Below are 22,007 nucleotides of genomic sequence, written 5' to 3'. Positions count from 1 at the left end.
GGCAGGACAGCAGCTAGAAGCAGCCGAGAGCGCTGTTGATACTGGACCGAAGTCCTCGGGTCTTTATCGGTGCGCTGCTGCAGCTTTTGGCGATCAGGGAATTCTGTGGATAGGTGATGTGTGTATGTTGATCTGCAATCCGTTCCTGCAGCCATGCACTCTTCCGTGGGGAGGATCGTCTCCGATGTCTTCAATGGACACAAGGTAAACGTGATGCAAGCCGGGCTGCCGGCTTTTACGAAAACACAGTTTATGTGTGCGTGTTGTGTATTTGTACAGTGCCTGATTTATTGAGAGGAACTATGATACCTTCTAGTTTGTTACCCCAACGTCATGCCAGATTTCTGTTCACCAGTGAGTATATATATGCTTGCGCGAATGTGTATGTCGTATTGCGGGTGTGTAAGCACTGCCGTCATTAACCCCGTCTGCGCGGTCACTTCGGTTACGACATTTTTGTCACATTCTTCTGCGGAAGGGTATATTGCGCAAGTGTCGCGTTTGGGTCCTTACCACCTTATGACTTATCTGTTTTGACCTTCTCTTGCAGAGATGCATCTTCGCAGTTATTAGCAAGCGAAATGCCTCAGAAGCGACCTTTCAAACAAAGGTAATAGCACAATATATATATATATATATATATATATATATATATATATATATATATATATATATATATATATTCCCTATGTCATGCTCAATGTTCCCTTGTGTTCCTGCTCCATAGCTTCAACATCTTGAAGTGGTCTTTGATCGAAGGTTTATAGGGACATCTGACCCAGCAAAGTACGATTAGGTTACACATCAAAGCCCCAGAAGCTGAATTGAAGGGATTATATAGGTAACGCTCTTGGTGGTTCACAACATTGAGAAAAGCTGCCTCATGAGGACATCGGTAATGAGTAGTATACTTCAAACAGTTTGAACCTCTGCTTGAGGCACGGAATCTGTGCACGTTGGCATATTGTATTAGCCGACTTAATAGCCTCCTTGTTTGCCCGTAAGCCAGAAGTTCTCATAATTTCTGCTGAAATCTTTATTGTACTTTTATGGCACTGAAATCCTAGCCACTTCCCAAAAGGCATTGCCTTGCACTTTTTGAAGCCAAAAAAGCTTATCTGTAGCCTTTTAACCCCAGCATCTCTGGCCAATAACAAAGCCATGACCAGGAGATTGAGTTAATTCAAGCTTTGTGAAGCTAAGTTCTTAACTATGCTTATTAGCTATGTCCTCCTCTTTGCCTTTGCTCGTTGCATACACGTTGTCTCTGCTTTCCCCTCACAGCCATACAAGCTACACAAGTTGGACAAAGGACCATCAACAGATGTCATCTGCACAAGGGAAGACGGACTGAAGTTTTACAAGCAGATGTTTGCAATTCGTCGCTTGGAAGCGGCAGCCAACAGCTTGTATAAAGCGAAAATCATCAGAGGGTTTTGCCACCTTTATTCTGGCCAGGTAAAAGCATTTTCAAATATGGCTTTATATGACAGGTATTCTGAGCGACCTTTGCATGTATAGTCGGAGGCAAATGAAACAAGGCTGTCACATTTCAAACATGAACTCAATAAGTAAAAAGAATTTTAATGATGCTATCTAATAAAAATGACATTGTATTGCGTAGTGAAGTTTAAATTATAGTCACATCTATCGGGCTTATATCTTGCACCAATGCTCCAGCTTTTTTTTTTTCATTCTGATTTAATTTTTTTCATTTGATTTCTCATTCTCATTGGATTTTTCTCAGCTAGCCCTGAAATATCTGTCAAATTTTTCTTTTGATATATAAAAGTCATAAAGACACTTCTATCATGTTTTAAAAGCACCAATAGTGACATTGGATCATATTTTACTTTAGGTCTGCCAAAGTTTTGGCTTGTTTACTAGCCAAAATAGTAATTTAACAGAGTATAGACTTTTCAATTGATTTCACATAATTTTTTTCTTGATGGATTGCAATAAGAAAAAAAATTTAATGTTATCTAGGCTTCCAAAGGAGCCCGAATGTTCTTTTAGCAGCTTAGTTTGATGGTCAGTACAGCAAGTTAGTTCTGAATTGCAATATTCCTAAGACATACGCTCCCAATAGCTTGAAAGCCTAAAGAGGGTCACTAAAGAACCCTTAATCTCTTCTAGCTCATTGTTGCGATTTCATGACATGCTGCTTAAGAACTGCTAAATTAGAATAAGATGCTTAAGCAAGTGAAAGCTGAATTCTTATGTCACCTATGTTTTTTGAAATTAAGACAGTGCTGTGCACACATAGTTTTGAACAAGGCCAAGCCTTAACAATTACTAAACTCACCTGGCTGCATCTATTCATGTGCACACACTTCAGCTGTTTGACAGGCTGCGATAGAATGCAAGGCAGTTTTCTCTCTAAGGTAAAGAATGAGCAGTGAGAAAACTAGGTGTGCCTTTCAGCTTTTCGTATTGAGCCCACAAATATTGCCCTGGGGTAAAAACAATACAAAGCAAATTATGATGGTGTAAGCTTACATGTATTTTTCTTTGGGAAAAAAAAAATTGACATTAAGATTTTAATATGTAGTTCGATCAAAGTTACCCTTCTCAGTACAGATGATTGATTAATTTTTTATTCGATTAATGATTAATAATTAATAATTTTAGCCTTTATTTGATTATTTGCTTTCAATGCACAGTTTTTCGTTGATTACTTGATTAATATAAATTTTGGCTGGGAACTTTTAGGAAGCTTGAAACACAGTTATCCGCTTTTGTAGGAACCTATTTTAATGTTTGAGAGGTAGAACTAACTATGGAGCACAAATGTATAAACATTTTATAAAGGATAATCTTTAACTTGTTATAAAGACTAAACATAGTTGGCACTAGTGGCTTTTCAAAAGATAAACAATACATGTTATAAAATGGCACTTAGGGCAGAATTAAACAAGATACAGGACACTGGTGAATCCCGGTGCCGTACAGTTAAGAAATAAGAAGAATGGCAAAAGTGAAACTGACATCCAACTGTTATATGCAAGAAATTGTGATATGCACAGGGGAAAAGAAAATTACTGGTTTAGGATTTTAAACCACGTGCTCTTTTCTACAGAGTGAAGGAATGTCAAATGATTGGGATGTTTGGGTGAAACTGACACCTTCTTTGAACGACCACACAACCAGCATGCTAGAATAGATGCTCGGACAATATAGATTTGCTGGAATCGAAATAAACTCCATCGCTGTGTCAAATACATGCTCCAAACCGGCGCCCGTGCCATGCCACGTCTTTAGCGGAGTGGTGCTGGCACGACGACCAACCACTGGGTTGCCACAGTATGCCTTGAATTGTGAGGACATTTCAAGCTTTGGGCAGCGTGGTGGCATGTGGAGGAAGAGCGGGGAAGCGATCAGCCCAGCATCACTAGGAAGAACGACTGTGCAGTCACTGCTCACGTGCTGCCATTCCAGTATGATTCCAAAATTTTCACACCACTCCTGTCAAACTGTTGAAAACGAATAATTGAAATTGACGTGGCCTGATCGATTAAGTCGATCAGGTTAACATTGATGATTAATCAAGTTGTGGGATACATTTAATTGATTAATCACTCATCAATATTATCAACCCTACTTCTCAGCTTTGGTGTTTTTTTTGTGTATATGGGCATACTTGTCAATTGTTGCATTATCATACGATTTGATGGCATTAAATATGCATTATAAGATGGCAATGAGGAACGTACGACCATCAACCTAAATTCCTCTACGCTTCAATATGAAGTACGCTGACTGTACGAGAAGTAGAAAACCTTGTTTTTTCAATGTGTGCTGGTCATTGATATCCTTGACAAAAGGGTTGTTTGGAGCTCAGTTACATCAGTGTGGCCCATCTGCTTACGCTATGCCTGTCCCTTTTGTGCTGACGACTTGCATTCTTTGTGAGGTCATACTTTGACACCACTTTTTGGTATTGTTCTTTTTTAGACATGTAGTTGCTTTCAAGCACTACTCCACCTTGGTTGTCATATATGTACCAATATCCTTTAATTGAACTAACTGCACTTATTAATGAGTGGTACTGCATCGCACTATGCTACCTATTAGGCTATGTAGATTGTGGTAGTTAATAGCAGCAACATGTATAAGTGGGCTAAAAGGTACATGTGATGGCGGTGAATACTAACGAAAAAAATCATTACCTTTTCTTTTTATCTTTGTGTGTGTGTTGCCGCTGCTTGTGGAATTGACCCAGTGCACTGCCTGCAGGAGAGAACATGGTTGGAATTAAATTTGATTAGAGATGCATGCTGCCACCAAATTGTTTGGCAAAATTATGATGAAACCATGTGGGATGACAAAGCATTGTTGGGTACTTGGCAAGAAAGTTGATAATTTTAGCAAGCATTGGTAACGTAAAGCTGCAGTTTAATGATAATATGGAAGACATTAAGGAAGAAGGAAAACATGAAAGAAGGCAGAATTACGAGCACGGTATCATTATAATTAGCGTCGTCGTGATCATTTAGCGAATTTTCCCTAAAGATGGAGTGTTTTGTGCAGTGACTTGGTGACCTTGTCCAAAATAAAGGTTACCGCCACAGACAGAGCAGCAGAAAAGATTTAATTAGAGCATACTGGAGCACTACATTTGCCGCCCCCTGAACAGGTTCGTGCAGGTTTTATGTAGGATTACACATAATTGCACTGAATCAGTGGGTAAAACAGCTATTCGTCGTGGGGTATTCTGTAAAGACTGACACATGTGTAGCTCTTGATACTTTTACCCTTTATGTGTTACTGCAAAAATTTGGTGCGGAGTGCTTCCATGACTATGTTTGTGTCGTTGTGCAGGAAGCCTGTGCAGTAGGTATGGAGGCAGTCCTCGAAAAGGGGGACAGTGTCATAACAGCGTATCGCGCACATGGCTGGGCTTACTTGCGAGGTGTGAGCATGCCTGGCGTCCTCTGTGAACTAACTGGTGAGCTTAAAATTTTTATGCTAATGACAGTTTTTTGCCTTATTGGGCCATCATTTTCGTTCATGTAGGAGTTATTTATCAAGCATGTTTGTTGTTGACCAGTAGCTATAACTATTTTGAGATAGACACCGGATGGGGTATGGAGGCTTGAGGGTACACCCGACTGGCTAGTGTCGTTTTAATTTTGTTAATGCTGACCCTGGGTATTAAATATATATATATATATATATATGGGGCTTTGACGGTATTGGTGTGTTGCAGAGTTGTGAGAAGTGAAAAAAGCAGCAGTTTCGCCCAAAAGGCAATGCATCGATTATGATAGCAAATTAGCAGACAGCCATATGAAGTAAGGAAGGTAGTTTTATCGACTGTATAAACTTGTAAACACTTGCTTGCTAATTAACAAGCAAGGTGTCAGCGTGCACAGGCAAACATGCACATATCACATTTGATGATTGTGGACACTCACTGTCAAAACACTGGCGTAAGGAAGTGTGGCAGCAGCAGCGAGCGAAGTGACCTTGGTTCTGTCAATCGCTTCAACGCAAACTGAGCTGCGAGAACACAGCACACGCAAAGCTATGAGCCATCGGCACACCTAGAGAGGTTTATCCAGAGAGTGATCTGCCTCCAAAGCAGATCGCTCTCTAGATAAACCCCGTGCGACCGTGCGTTGCTGCTGAAGCACAATGCCTCCCATACCTTCCCTCCCCCTGGTTCTGTGATGGAAAATGGTGCGCTTCCTCCCCACTCTCCTCCCTTGAGCGCATGAGATTGAGCTGCGATTGTCGGCTCATGCTCGCATGCTTCCACTCGCGCATACAGTATATGGCGCGCAGATGGTGTATTGCCCTTGGACTTTATGAGGAACATAAAGTCCAAGGGCAATAAAATATGCCTGGAGTGACCATACAATTGCTATCACGATAAAAAGGAATAACAGATGTGATGATTCTGACGTGTCAACATTTGACAATTATGGGCTTTGATTGGTGAGAAGAAACATTATATGCTGACTGGTGCATAGCTTTGTGTGTGATGGAATGGAATGGAAAACTTTATTCACTCTTTAAAGCTTTTAGCGGGTCGAGGCTGAAGTCTTCATTCTTGAAGCTTGAGTCCTCTTCAGCCATGGATGGGCCCCTAGTCCAGGGCTCCACTGAGCCGGGCCGCCTCGCACGCGTGTGCTATTAGAGCTCTTTGACTCTCTAGCTCGCGGCTGGTGAGCCAGCTCTCCCATTGCTCCGCACTTGGTGTTTTGTGTTTGTGGAATGCCTGGTTTCTTGTACACTCCCATGTAATGTGGTATAATGTTGGCTTAGCTCCACACCACGGACAGGTTGCGCTATACTGCGTGGGGAACATCCTACTTAGTATGTGTAAGTTTGGAAAGGTGCCCGTTTGCAGTCTCCGCCATCCTGCGGCCTCCTCCTTTGTTAATGCTTTATGTGGTGGCGGATATTGATATCTTAGACCCTTATAGAGGTTTAATAGCTCTGAATAGCTGTTCCCGCAGTTGATCTGTGGCCCCTCTGGGGCGGTTGACGTTCCTGCTCGGCTGGTCATCCCTCGAGCTAGGCAGTCCGCCCCTTCGTTGCCCCTGATCCCTGCGTGGCTTGGTATCCAGATAATGTTATGTGTGGGTTGTCCCTCAGCTATTGGAACTCTGCTGAGGATCTTGAGCGCCGTGCTACTTATTTTGCCTCTTATATAGCTCCGGCATGCCTCTTGTGAATCTGTTAGAATATTGAGCGATATTCCTGTTCTATAACCTTCTTCCGCTGCCAGTGCGACAGCAATTTCCTCTGCCTCGGTTATGTTAGCCACCTCGGCCGTGAGTCCTGTGATTAATTCTCCTTGATTATTTACTACTACCGCTGCCGCGTTGTTTTTGTGTGCGTGTGAGTATAGGGACGCATCGGTATAGACTGGATTGTCCCGATGTCCCATCGTCTTTTCGTAAAACTCTGCCCTAGCCTGTCTCCTACTCGCATGGAGGTTTGGGTCCATGTTGCGAGGGATAGGTTGAATGAATGAATGAAGTAACTTTATTTTGGTCCAGAGAAGACGCAGGGGAGACCCCGCGCCACCCGGCTAGTCCCACGTAGGGACCGCCAAGCCGAGCTTGACGGCCCGGTCGCGGGCACTCTGGACGGCCAGGGTTTGGTCGCTGAGTTCGGGGCTGCCCAAGAGCGCAGCCCACCTATCCTCGCTGAAGGAGGAGCCGATGGCTTCACACCCCCACAACACATGGTCCAATGTTGCCCTTAGTCCACAGGCTGGGCAGTCCGCACTGGGGTATCTTTCGGGGTATATGGCATGAAAAACCGCGAGGTTAGGGTACGCACGGGCTTGTAAAAGTCGAAGGGTAACCGCCCGCGCCCTACATAAGGCGGGGTGCGGGAGGGGGAAGACCCGTCTTGACAGATAGTAGTGCGTGGTGATCTCGTTAAACGTAAGCAAGGGTTCACCGCGGGGTTGAGGGACTGCTGAGGCGGCGCGGTCAGTGAGTCCTCGCGCGGCCTCGTGTACGCCCTCGTTAGGGTTAGAGGGAGAACCCTCAATCAACCCCAAGTGAGCGGGAAACCAAAATAGAGAATGCGGAGAGATACTTTTGGCGCTTTGGAGAATGCGGAGGGCCTGGGGGGAGACCATACCGGTTTGGTAGGCCTTAATGGCTGCCTTGGAATCACTATATATTGCCTCTCTGCGACCATCGAGCACAGCCAGCGCGATTGCAACCTGTTCGGCTACCACGGGCCTTGAAGTGCGTACCGTAGCGCAGCAAGTGAGCCTTGAATTGGAGTCTACGATGGAGACGGCGAATGCCTCTTGTTGGACATATGCCGCGGCATCCACGAAGCTTGCCTCAATGTGGTTATTGCGGACATGCTCGAGTAGAGCTCTACCCCTGGCCCGACGTCTGCCGACGTTGTTTGCGGGGTGCATATTGCGAGGCAGGGGCGCGATGTGCAGTTGAGACCTGATGTCGCTGGGAATCCGCATGGCGTCAGGGCACTGGTCGACAGGATTGAGGCCCATCTCGTCGAGTATCTTGCGGCCCGTCGGGGTGCCGGATAGCCTGAGCAGCTGTGAGTGCTCTTGTGCCTCGATAATCTCTTCGAGCGTGTTGTGGACTCCGAGCTTCAACAGGTTTTCGGTTTGGGTGCTTGCAGGCAAGCCGAGGGCAAGCTTAAAAACCTTTCTGATGAGTGAATTGAGCTTGTTCCTCCCAGCCACATGCCAATTATGCATGGCCGCCGAGTATGAAAGGTGGCAGAGAACAAAAGCATGTATAATGCGGATGAGATTTTCTTCCTTGATTCCCCGGTGCCTGTTGGCGATCCTCCGAATGAGGCCGAGAGCACTCTCCGTCTTGGCGGTGATCTTTCTGAGTGCGGTTCCATTGGAACCGTTAGAATCGATATACATCCCCAATATTCGGAGTGAGTCCACTCTAGGCACCGGAGACCCGTCACCAGTGAAAAGCCGGTCTGGTATTGTGGCCCTGCTACTTTGTGATTTTTCTACTTCCCGACCTAGCTTTGTCAGGAGCGCCCTTCCCGTCGTTGTATTGCTGAGTCTTCGTACTTGTGCGTTGAGCTGGCATTCCCTTAGTTCTTCAAAAGTGTTGCTGATTCCAAGTTGCATACAAAATTTTTTGCATGTGTTGCACCAATGCTGACTTCTAAACTTTTAGCCTTTCTTTCTGTTGACTTGGGTAGCTTGCTCAGAAATGTGTTTGCTGTGATCATGCATAGCTAATGATTACAGCTATTTAAAGTGCTTCAGTGGAAACATTTGACCAGGAAAATTGGTCTTGGGAATTTTTGTTGGCTTTACCAAAGCCTTCGACCATATAAACCACTCTCTTTTAACTGAGAAATTTTTATGCTGTGGCTACCATGGCAAAGCTGCACGTTTGATTAAATCCTATTTACAGGACCGTGTCCAGACAGTGGATCTCGCTAGTTTGCTTGCCATATCTTGTGGTGCGCTACAAGGTAGCATCTTGGGCCCCTTTCTCTTTAATCTTTACGTTACTGGCATCATCAATATGAACTCAGCGGCAAAATATATAATTTAAGATAATGATACCAGCATCTAATAGGAAATTCAGTCGATGAATTAATTGATGAAGCCAATTCAACACTACATAAATTAGACAAATGAGCATGCCAGAATAGCTTTAGGTTAAATATAAACAAAACAAAAGTATGATATTTCGCTGTAAAAATAAAAACGTTGGTCATAAAACCATTCTACTAAATTCTTTGCCTATCGCTATCATAGCCAGCTTTAAAATATTGTATGTCGTCTTTCAAGCAACCTTATCCTGTATACACGTATCGATTGTTTAGCAGTAAAACTGTCAAAGGTAATTGGTATTGTTTATCGAAGTCGCCTCATACTGCCACATAAAGTTCTGATGCTTATCTTTAACAGTTCGTTTCAATCTCTGCTTAATTATTGTCATTTAGTTTGAGCTACCACCACTCAAGAAAATCTGTACAACATTCATGTCTTGCAATAAAGGTTCCTACATGTAACTGAAGATGTCCTCAGTTACTTTCATGTGCATGAATTTTTTTTGTAAACATATAGGGTGATGCCAGTTGCAACAATGTACGATTACCGACTGTGTAGAGCATATAAACAAGAGTTAAAAACTGAATCAGGTTTTCATAAGCAACTTGCCAAGTTACAAAACAATACCACTGTGGACTCTAGCCTTGTTATAACAAAGTTGGTGGAAGAGCTGAAGTTGCTTCGTTATATCTGTTACTTTGTCATATCCATTATTGCCATTTACTGCAATATATTCACAATAGGGTGTACATTTGTAAACATGGAAATAAAAATATGGCTTTGCAGCCTGCAGAACCACTACATGGCCAGGCATGCAATGAAATTTGAATAAAGCAACAAAAGAAAGTTTGGCGTGTGTGACACGCGACTTCTTAGCACCTGATGTGACAGCTTTTAGATAGCTGCCTTCTGTTCCATTGTGAGGGTCTTTCACTTCCACTTTCCACATGGCTTGTCACGGTCGAGCTGCACGTGGCATACAACACAGCTCTTCGCTGTGTGATCGAGGAAGCAAGCAAACTTAACTATGCTGGCTTGGCTAGGCTATATTGGCTTGGCTTGGCTATATCGCACCTGTTCTAATGCGATATCGGAGGCCATGCCCTGCTGCCAGCCCCACACGGTGCGCCGCAGGGAGACGTAGAAGTGACTGCGCAGACTGTTTGCGCTACCGAACGGAACGGTCCAGCTCGCGCAGGCACTGGCTGGGTGACTCTTGAGATTGTGCTGGGGGAGATCTCGGAGGCCAGGCCCAGCTATGGCTTCATTATACAAAAAAGAAGTGAGGCGTGCAGACAGGACACAAGAGTAGAGAAGTGGACAACACGAACGCCGACTATCAACTGAAGGGAGCACTGAGGCGAAAAAAGAAAGAAGACACAAAACTCATCTGCGCATGCTCAGGCATGCGCAGATGAGTTCTTCTTTTTTGCATAATGAATCCTTACCAACTAGCTCGGCTTTCTGTCGTTCTAAACCAGCTATGGCTGCCTGCGTGCCATGCCGCAGAGAAAGAGAGAAGTGAATGCGCAAATTTTTTTGTGCCATGGCACATAGCCACACAGAATGGCACGATGTGACCCCTGAGATTGCACCAGGGATATCTCGGAGGCCACAACCAGCTGCACCTGCATGTCCGGCACGCTGTGCAGGCAGGCAGGCATGCAGTGTAAGTGAATGCACTAATCTTTTGCACCACCACATGTAACCACCGCATACATGCCAGACATGCGCAAGGGAGAGAAGTCAGTGGAGAAGTGCTATAGTGAGCTGCTTGTGCGCAGCTATGCGCAGCAGTGAAAAAGGCCAGTGTTGCTCGATGGTGTATTTGACACAGGGAGGCAGCAGTTTTAAACAGCTGCAGTGAACGAGTGCAGAACCTCACGGAAAGTGATGTAATTGGTGCATAACAGCCGGGTATTTTTTGGTTTCGGAAACAAATCTAGTTTGTTATATCCATTGGCAGGACAATTTCATTAGAAGGAGGGTTTAAATACATGGATCTCTATGGGTATTTCAAGGGAAATTTCATTTGCTTCTTTATATCCAGTTTCATTATAACAAGGTCTAAGTGTATACGCGACACATAAAAACGAATGCTGGAAAGTACCAATAGTAAGAACAACAGGTGCTTCAAAATAATTTACCAAGGTTACTAAATAGATTAAACAGCATAGTGGTCCAATTGGAGAACACTGTCTTTAAAACTATTCATAGTATGGCAAAGAAGTCCAACGCAGCTACGGACGACACTAAGGATGCGGACAAGAAGATGCAACAGCGTAGGCTTAGCCAGTCACACACCAAGAACAGCGTCTAGCCCATGCCCCACTTCAGTAGCATTGGTGCTCCAGCTGCGGAGCTCTGCATGGCGCACTTTTTCTTCCTTACAATAGTTATTTTAACTTCAAAGTAAACGAAGTTCTTTAAATTTTTCTCTTTTTCTTTTTTTCTAAGCCGGAAATTGTTTTTGGTATGTAGCAGTATGTTTGCTTTGTTTTCATTCTTGCACTGTATCAACCAAATATATTTGTATAATAATGTACACCTTGTGCTTTTTGTTGTTCCGTCTCTGTACAAGATTGCATTTTGTAGGAATATGTGACTGTATTTTGTGTATTCCTGTGAAATTATACATGCTTGTATTTTTTGTACACAACTTTCTTTTGCTACTTATGCAATTTTTTTTTTTATTTCTCAAAACTTATACGCTGATTGTGTTTATGCCAGTGCAGTGAATGCCATTTCGGGGGCCTGCGACTTTGTCAAGCTGTTGAAATGAGAGCTTTTTCCACACTCTCTTCGTATCATTACACTGTACTGATGCGAAAAATAAACATTCTCATTGTCGTTGTCATATGTGCTTGCTTACAGCAAGTACGTATGACATATATGACTTATATGTAAGCAGTATTTACTAATATGTTATCAGAATTCTTTGCTAGCTTTTCTCCTCTTTTCTTTTTGTCTCACATGGAATGTTTAATAGAAACACTTTGGATGAACTGATAGCTTTTTTTTTTTCATCTTACTCATTAATTCATTGCCTTTGTCTGCTACTCTTTACGCTCAGGATGATAAGCAAAACGAGAACAAAGTGAAAGCAGGAGCCAACATTTTGGCAAGTAGACTTGTCTTCTTCAAGGTGATGTATGCTTTCTTCGCCACAGTATATACAGGTGGGGTGCTTCTAAAGGGGTGAGGGTGTAAGGCGGGAGGGTAGGCAACGAGGGAAGGTGTCTTAGCATGTTGAATTGAGAGTAAAGGAATGCTGTGCACAAGGCCAGGCCTCCCCCCCCCGCCCTCCCTCTGTCAACCACGTGTCAACGAATGCATGTTAGCCGGCGTGTCAACGGCGTCTGACACGCCGGCTGAAAAAAAAAAAGGAGTAAAGGAAAGAGGGGAAACAAAGAGGGGGGTGTTTGCCAAGAAACCAAACTAAGTGTTGCTGCCTATAGCTTGAAATTTAGGAGAGCGAATAGATTCTAAAGCTCCCTTTGAAACAATTATGCCTATTGGTTACAATGTCTTGAACTTATGGATAAGGTATAATCATCTGTATTTTCTTTCTCGCTCAGAACGAAAATTTGACTGTAAGATGTAGAGTTTAAGTTCATCAAAGTTATGACCTGGTTGGTTGAAATGCTCGGCGACGGCTTTGGGAAACTTTTTAGCTGTGTCAGTGCTATGTCCGTTTAATCTGACATTCATTGATTGTCCTGTTTCACTGATATATTGTTTCTTACAGAAGGAACATTCAAGCATATAAAATATAAATTATCTTGTTTTTTTCCCCTTTCCTTTACTCCATATTTCTTTTTTTCAGCTGGCGTGTCAGACGCCATTGACACGCTGGCTAACGCGCGTTTGTTGACATGTGGTTGACAAGGGGGGGTGGGGGCGGGGGCTGGCCCTGGCCTTGGCCTTGTTCACAGCATTCCTATGCTCTCAATTCGACACGCCAAGACACCTTCCCTCGTTGCCCTACCCTCCTGTCTTACACCCTTTCCCCTTTAGAAGAACCCCACCTATTTATTCTGTGGCGAGGAAAGCATATGTCACCTTGAAGAAGACAAGTCAACTTGTCGGAACGTTGGCTCCTGCTTTCACCTTGTTCTCGTTTTGCTCGTCGTCTTGAATTTCCATCTCCCGCATTCCCCGTGTTTTCCCTGGAATTCTTTATGCTTAGTAATTCTTGCATTGCGTAGTTGTTAATGTGTGCCTTGTATTCTTGGCTGTGAATGTCAGATGGTAGTATGTTTCATTTAGACTTTGCTTGGATAATGGCAGTCATAATTGATGAAAATTAAGGGCTGCTTTGTATGGAATTAACTGCAAATGTCTTCGACTTATACAGTGACATTCATAATGTCCCACATTGTATAATGTACAAATTATCTTGTTTATTTGTATTTTCTACATCATACTTGCTTGTTCTTGTTTTATTTGCTTTTTTCGTACATTGAATCATCATGTAAGCCGAGCACGCTTAGAAGCAAGAGCCCCTGTCAGGCCATATGGCCTTTAGCTCTTGTCTCCTCTTTCTGTAATGAAGAAAGAAATAAACTTCAAACATGTGAATTGCCAAATGCACATTGTATATGTTGTTGACTGCCCAGAGGAGAGCTGGACCGTACATATCGGTAAATTAATCTGTTCTACTTTCTTGCAGGACGAGAACCTGGCTGCTCACGTGGCAAGGGAGGCTCGATGCACGTTTACTGTCCCGACTTTTATGGAGGGAACGGCATTGTTGGCGCACAGGTACAGAGTAGCATTTTGTAGATGGCGGCATAAGTGCTTCAACTCAATGCGAGTCTCACGAAGTTGTGCTGGAATTCTCATCTGCCGTGAGACTAGATTCTTTTCTGTAATGGTTGTACTACTCTGCATATGATGTATTGTGGTGTGACTTCCTCTTCTGCTCTCCTTTCTTTACCTCCTTTCTTTTCTGTTTCTATCTTTGGGGTGGTTATATATGTTTGCATGATTAAGAATAATAAGTGCTTATACGTAGACGCATCATGTAATTAGCCTCCATGTTAATATGTAGTAGTTTTGTTCCAAATTCATGCCATGTGACAGTGTATTCTTATTTTTTTCTCAAGGACACAACATGTGAGAACTGCGCTGCCTTTGCCTGACACTTATGTGCATGTGTGAGTTGTGAGAGGAAAATTTTGGGACTGCACCTAGGTACTATTGAGAAGAATACGCTTGGCTTTATAAGTCCCTAGACGATGGCAATGCACACTATGCAAGAACGGCTGCTTAACTTCTGTCTTAATGGCATCGCAGCAGCTGATACATAGTCCGTAATGAGGAAGCATACAATACAGCATATTTACCGTAACAGTGTGTCATTATTCATTGATCTGTGGTCACTAAAGTGACATCTACCTAAGGCCACCGCATATCACGTTAGGTCGCTTCGCTCCTCTTGTCGGAAACCCTCTGTGTCAGGCCTGGTGGAGAAGCATAGGTAAAGATCAAGTACTGCCAAAGTCAAAGGGGGAAATTATATAATAATGGAAATAGAAAAAAATAACAATGAAGAACTTTTCGAACAGATGATTTGAACAATGGTACTCCCAATCACAAGCACAGTGCTGTGGCTGCTACGCCACGAAAGATGAACGATGAGAGAACTTATTCCCAAGTATTTGTCTGCGGTCGGATAGGGCAACTTGTTAGGGACAGCTGGAGCAAAATGTGTACTCCTGTGTAGTACCTCGGCGTATTCCCCACATTTTTCACTCGCAAGTCACGCAGGCGTAGAAAAATCAGTCAAACACAGCATATCTCTCGTGTGTCTGGGCGCTTGGCAAAACAGAAATACGCTGGGCAGCAACCCAGGCCAATAAAAAAATAATATAGAATTTCATAGTATAGGTTAAAGTTATCAAACGGAAATTTATTTGGTTAAATTTTGTTAACCTATGGATAGCTTATAATTAGCTCTTGATTGCTAACTATCTTAGCATAGAGAGTTCATGTACTTAACCTACTGCACAATCTCTGATGTCCACCCTTGATATGATTCTTGACCATGAAGAATGATCATTTTGTCTTGAATTCCCAACAATTAATCATTGGAGGCAATCGTAGCAGCACAATTACACATTTGTACTTAAAAAAATAAAAGGGCACAGGTGCTTGCATGAATGCATTTAGGTGTGTAGATTAAACAGATCTGAGGGGATCAGTTGTGTACTTAAATGTATCATTTGAACAGTTCAACACGGGCATTACTTTGTTCTTGCCATTGAAGGTCCCATTGGGAGCTGGGATCGCTCTGGCCCACAAGTACCTTGGCACAGACCGAGTCTGCTTGACGCTGTATGGGGATGGTGCAGCCAACCAGGGCCAGGTCTTCGAAGCCTACAACATGGCTAAGCTATGGGACTTGCCCTGCATTTTCATCTGTGAGAACAATGGCTTTGCCATGGGAACTAGTGCCCAAAGAGGTGCTGCCTCTACTGACTACTACACTCGTGGTGACTACATCCCAGGCCTCTGGGTGAGTGTGCAGTCGTAGCCTCAGTATGATGGCTCGCCACTGTGTTTACAAATTTACCTTGGCTCAAAGCTCTTACTCGACTGTGGCGAGCAGAAGGGAGCACAACCTATTAGCAAGAGTGGTCCATTGTGCTTTCTTAATGCTTTGTGGTGATTCCTGAAACTTTTTGATGCAAATCAGAAGACACTGAAGTGTGAGGTAGGTGATCCTCAAGCAGGTTGGGACAGGGATCACGGAAGAGTGCCTTGACTCTCTTGCCTTCACAGGTGTGCCTTGACTTGGAGCTGTTTGTTAGCTGTGGTGAGTAGAAGGCAGTGCTGCCTTTAAACTGAAGTGGTCAGTCTATTTCAGCAATGATCCTTGGTGATTGCCGAGTGAAAACTTGGCAACCAGGCATTTTGAGCATCTACTCATGAAGTGGAAGGATGCCTCTCAGTTAGTTCGTCATTGCGGAAATCACTGAGGAGCATTATTGAAGAGCAGTTGTTTACTTCCGTTTAGGGATGGCACTGCCTTCTGTTCAGCGGAGACGACACAGAGATTCAAGCCTAGGTGTGCTCGCAGCCTGATATTGCTTTGCTCTCCGCCCAGGTGGATGGCATGGATGTGCTAGCTGTGCGGGAGGCCACCCGGTTTGCTGTAGACATGTGCCGCAAGGGCAAGGGACCCGTGGTCATGGAGGTGGAAACTTACCGGTACTACGGCCACAGCATGAGTGATCCTGGCACAAGGTATGGGAAGAGTCTCTCTTGAAAGTTGATTGTGCACCAGAGGGCTTGACGTAGTGATCACTCAGTGGAAGCTCAGCTCTGATACTGATGTGTGCGATAACTACTGTTGTACTGATATTCGATATTCCCCATCAAGCCACATATTGGCATTTTTACTGCGCCCCACAGCATCAGATATGATGCATAAATAAAGACGTGAGGATGATCATGACGGTGGGGAAGGAAAGGAAGAGGAGGAGTGAACTGCTTGTAACGGATTCCTGTCCTCGTGCCATTGTGCACCAGCCTTTCTAAAGTTAATTTATATTCAAAAATACCTGCTGTGGTGACCTTTGTCACTATGGTGTTGTGCTGCTCGGGTCAAAGTCACAAGCTCAATTCTTGGCCATGGTGGCTGCATTTTGAGGGGACTGAATGATGCAAAAACGCATGTGCGCTTTGACGTAGGTGCTTCAGCCTTAGGCAGCCAAAGTGAACCCAGAGCCTTCGCTGCAGCGTCGGGCCTTTTACAATGGATTTTTATAGCTTATAGTACGTATCTGTAGGGCGATTGGCTTTTACTGAATATAGCATATGTAGGAAAGCCTCGGTAACTGACAGCATTTTTTTTTTGAAGTTTTGCTAGATCAAGGAAAGTATTTAAAGTGGGAAAAATGCCATTGTTTTGTTGTTTACTCTATTGCACTCTCATGGGATCTGCTGAATAGGTTTATCAATAAATTGCTCCAAAGTGACCCCTGCAGAGACTTCTATAGCAATCTGGATTTCAAGCCAGATACATTCTACTGTACCTATTGGCGCAACCACTCATTCTTGTTCTGTTTTTGTCATTGTGATGTCTGTTGTTTGCAGTTATCGTACACGAGAAGAAGTGCAGGAAGTGAGGCAAACAAGGGACCCGATCACACATTTCAAGGACAAACTCATCAACGCACAGTTGGCTACAAGCGATGAGTTAAAGGTACGTTTTGTAACAGCTGTGTTGCTGGAGAGTCTATGGAAGCAAGGACACTTTTCCCCCTTTTCACATAGTGCTTGGAGAACTACCAGGCTTAGCTAAAGTGAGTGCACTATTCTTTTCAGAATTGTAAGTACGTCATTTGCTAAGTACATCACTCATATCAACAGTTCAGGCCTATGTACTCTGTTTCATAAATATCGGGCATAAATACCGGTCACGCATTTTGGCGACGTACGCAGCACGCTTGGCCTTCAGTTCCGGAAAGCGTCCAGACTTTGGCCCGCGGAAACTTCTTCGCTTGCCGTCACATGTGAAAATTTTGCTTCGCTGCCGTCTCACATCACCCATTAAGAAACATCAAACTTGCGGCCTGCTGTGCAGTTATTTGTTTCTTCAGTGTAAACGATGCCAGCCCTCTTCAATGCAGCTGTGAATGAGCGCCGAATGTTTAGTGGACTCGGAGCACCCATGGCAACTGAGGAAGCACGGAAGTAGCACGTGGCCGGCAGTCAAATCGAACGCATGAGACTAAACACGCGAGCCGTGAATGGTGTCTGCTCTTCCATGAACTATCTATGGCACCCTTAGAACAGCAGCGCAAGCGCTGCTGTTCTAAGGGTGCCAGCCACTGCAAATAGAACAGTGGCACTTCCATGAACTATCGACGCCTCCACATCAGTGCTGTGTGCGCTGTAAAACTCTCAAAAATGTTGAAAAACCCTTCCGAAAAGTGAACAAATGCTTAGGATAGCAGAAAGCTACGGGCGGGGCCGTAGAGCTAACATAAAATTAGAACTGCATTGTAGCTCCCCTGATATCCCTTTGGTCTCGCTTTTTTTGGCGGTGCCATGTTTTGGTTTCGATTTTAAGTCCACCCCCCCCCCCCCACTTCATATTTTAAAATTTTGAAAGTTAGGTCGACTTATAATCGTGTAGATACAGTATGCATAATGTACTTTGGTGCAAGTGTAAGTCTCCCACTTTTATGTTGCAAATTATGATATTTAGTACATGAAATGCGTCGCAGATCTGAACCTATTTACCAACTAACGAGTAGAGTGACACATTTCTGCAACCAGTGGCCACAGTGCACCATTTGTGCTTGCAAACAGTATTTGGTATATACATCTCCACTCGAAGTGAAAGGTGCACAAATAATGTGTGATTCGACATAACCTTGTATTTAAAAGTTTTAGATGTAATACAGTAAAAGCTCGTTAATTCGAACCACAAGGGGAAGCCGCTTCAGTTCGAATTAACGAAAGTTCGAACTAACGAAAGTGAAGGAGGGCAACAGTACACTGCGATTTGGAAGCAGTAGGGCATGTCAGAAATTTGCCGTGTCAGAAAGTGATGGCGTGTGCCGCGGGCACACGCCATCTTCAAGTCGAAGCTCTGGGTCCGACCGATGAAGACTGCCGATACAAAGACGCTGAACATGTGAAGGTGGCGAAGGCCCTGATTCGTTGGTTCTTGATTGCAAGCGCAGCTGCGACGTACTTGATTCGCTGTGTTTTGGAGCTTGCCGTGCCAACCCCGCACACTAGCAGCTGTACGAGATTTGCAAAGCCTCCGAGAATCGCAACAAGCAAGAAGTCTCGGAGGTTACGTAGAACGGAGAGGCGGCAGCCGCCGCTGCCTTCTGGCTGACCCCGCGTCGGTTAGATTTTTTTCCGATTTTGCCTTCTCTCGCCGTTTTCTCCGTTTTGGAGGCAATACAGCCTTGTGTGTCGGCAGTAGGCGCGCTTCTCTGGCCGTGTGCCAGGCGAGCGTAGTTCGAATTATCCGTGAGGGAACCTTCTCGCGTTCGAATTAACGGACTTTTTTATACATAGACTTCTGTGGAGCTTGGCCGGATCAAATCGTACAGTTCGAATTATCCATAAATTCGAATTATTGAAGTTCGAATTAACGAGCTTTCACTGTATATGAAGTATAGTTATTCCATAGAGAGCATCGCAGATCAAAAACAAGCACTGCAAAAGGTGTGGAGTGGGACCTTTATGACTACAGTCGCCGACTGACAATTTGGACTCGATGGGGATACAAAAAGTTTCATTATTGGGAGTCCGAAATACCAAATTTGCCCAAAAATAACTGACTTTATTCCACAAGTGGCCAAAAAAAGGTATGCTATGCTCTCGGGTTGTCAGTTTAGGAGATACCTTCAATTTCGCATGGCCTAGCGCAAGACATAGCATCTAGGCACACTGTCGAGCACACTTTCTTTTGTATGGCTAGTGCAAGACACAATGGTGCCTGCAAGCGACGGCATTCTTAGCACTGTGCCAAGCATGCTCTCTTATCACAGTGCGGAAACATTGCCACCCATAGAGATGTTTGGTACTATTCATGCAGAAATGAAAGTATCTTTCGAAAGTAATTGTAAAAGAATGCGGTCCAAGTTTTTCAATCCCTGTTTCTGAGTGTAGATCGCTTGCCCTTGGCCTAGGCATACTGGGGCAACGATTTTATAGCAATGCCTTTTTTATGCTTCGTCAGTTGTCATAGTGATTCTCCACATGGTTAGCAACAGAATTGGCTGTCCATGAACAGGGAACAGTGGCATAGAATTAAGAGGAAAGCATCGCTAACAAAATCAAGGCACTTATCTCGACCAATTTCATGCTCTTGCTACAGATAGACGAAAGTACAATCAATGCAGCACTGAATTCTTGTTAGCAACTACTAGATTGACAGGTCTTCGCTAGTTTTGGTTTCATGAGTGTCGGCAACATGGGTGACGACCATGCCGGCAATGTCTTAAAATGAACATATTGCTATTGTGCTTAACTTTGTGGCCATATTAATATGCATGTGATCATGCAGTCGGTGTCTGAATTATCCCAGAGTGCGCTGTAAGGCTTCTGAAATTTCGATCGTACTTGCACAATAAGTTTATGAGGGTAGTGGCGGAGCTGCAGAGCTGTCAAAATAGTCAAGCAATGTCTGAATTATCGGTGTTTGAATAAGTGGTCGTTGACTGTACACTGCATGTGTAGCTTTCACAGCATTGTCTGCTAGGTATGAAACAGAGTACAGTACAACCAGAAAGTTGTAAAAATTAATGATGGCTGATGACACTGCCTTGAGATTTCTGCACCAGTTTATAGGCAATTCAGCATTCTGAGAGGCTGCAGCATTTTAATATTATCGAATAACATAACCTGGCTTCTTCATTTCCATGGTGGAGAACATGCCGCATAAGGTACTGATTGTTGAGGTAAGGAATTGGTACTGCAGTGCTTCATTACATGTAAACAGCGGTTCATAGTTATGTACAGCCTGTTGGGACAAGTTTAAACATGCTTGCATTATGATTACTATAGGATTTGTTTGTCTACCTTTCTAGTGAACAATTTCCAGCTAATTTTTTGATCAAATGAATGCTGTTACCTTGTTATTCTTATGCTCACAGATGTCTGCATCGTCGTATGTGTCAGATGGTAGAAGACAGTGCCTTGAAATATTTTGTGGAATGCTTTGTGTTTATCATGTCTCATGAAGATATACGGACTCACAATAGCTTTCTGTGCTGCATTTTCGACACCAGAGCACTTATAGAAGTTTGTACTGCCATATATTTTCTAACCTGTAGTATTTCTACCACATGCTTCTTGCACACGAAAGGACTACACTTGGCAAGTATAGAAAGCTGCGAAAACATTTATAAGGTGTCTTTATTTCACACTGAAATTGGGCTTGAAATGCAAGATCTGTCATTATTGACAGTATTATGATGTCACGACAGAGATAATATTTTGATTTCATGTATGTGATAAGGCTAAACATAATGACATTGTTTGTCAGAAAAGAAAAAGGAGATGACTTGGACACGTTTCATCTGACTGCACTTGTGTGGCGGTCGTAGTGATCGAAGAAATAGAATGAGCGATTGTACAATTATGTTATGACATCGCGAAATTTGGTTCATAGAAACAAGTACTGTTATACTAAATTATTTAGGGCACTCTGACATTTGCGAGTATTTTTTTATAAGGTGTAAGGAAATTTGGCCCCTCATTTAACGAAAAAGTAAGTTTGCAAGTTGACCATGTCACGTCATTGCTCCTTTAAGTGACAGTAAAACTTGAGCTTCTTCAATTATCTTCATCATTTTAATAATTGTCATTTGCTTGATAGTTTGCTTTGAGAATGGCCGCTCTCTCTCTCTCTTTTCTTTTTTACTTCACTTGCAGAAAGTTGAGTCCGAGGTAAAGGCTGAAGTGGAGGCAGCCACAGAGCTGTCAAAGTCCAGCAAGGAAGTTCCGCTTGAAGAACTGTTTGCAGACATCTATTTCAATCCGCTGCGCACACACATTCGTGGAACGACCCCCTTCACGGAGCACAAGCACCTTCGGCTGACCCAGCCGTTCAACTACAACTGACAATGCTACGAGTAGTAACGATTCTCTAGGGTTTTATTTATTGTCCCGGACTTTTTCTTTAACACTTACCATGTTCACTTCTTGCTTTCTGAAAGTGTATTTTTTTCCATTTCTTTTTAAAAAAATTTCTTGTCTTTACACATTTGCGCATTAGGGTCACGCTTTACCGCTTCTCTTCATTTCTGGTCATTTGAAGGAAGTGCTTTCTATGCTGTCACTAAAGCATGCACCTGCTCAGAACATATTTTAATAGGTTATATTGGCAGGGAAAGCAAATAATTGCAAATGTTGATGTAAAAATAAATAAGCTGTCCCCTTACACCCCTGCTCTGGTTTAATTACACCGTATCTACCTACTTATCTCAATCGT

General features: G+C 43.5%; 1 protein-coding gene across 1 annotated transcript; it reads left to right on the top strand.

Annotated features, from left to right (window-relative positions):
- The first annotated feature begins 62 nt into the window (after positions 1-62).
- Positions 63-21,958, top strand: LOC139060009 (pyruvate dehydrogenase E1 component subunit alpha, mitochondrial-like). Its single transcript, XM_070538684.1, has 9 exons — positions 63-204; positions 551-610; positions 1,285-1,458; positions 4,822-4,948; positions 13,710-13,801; positions 15,309-15,557; positions 16,149-16,288; positions 17,141-17,249; positions 21,449-21,958. The coding sequence occupies exons 1-9, from the start codon at positions 154-156 to the stop codon at positions 21,635-21,637; spliced, it is 1,191 nt and encodes a 396-aa protein (XP_070394785.1). The 5' UTR covers positions 63-153; the 3' UTR covers positions 21,638-21,958.
- The last annotated feature ends 49 nt before the right edge of the window (positions 21,959-22,007 follow it).

The sequence above is a fragment of the Dermacentor albipictus genome, chromosome 5, assembly GCF_038994185.2.
Source record: "Dermacentor albipictus isolate Rhodes 1998 colony chromosome 5, USDA_Dalb.pri_finalv2, whole genome shotgun sequence".
Taxonomy (NCBI): Eukaryota; Metazoa; Arthropoda; class Arachnida; order Ixodida; family Ixodidae; genus Dermacentor; species Dermacentor albipictus.
The sequence above is the reverse complement of the archived record's forward strand: the minus strand, read 5'-3'. Positions and strand labels throughout refer to the sequence as shown.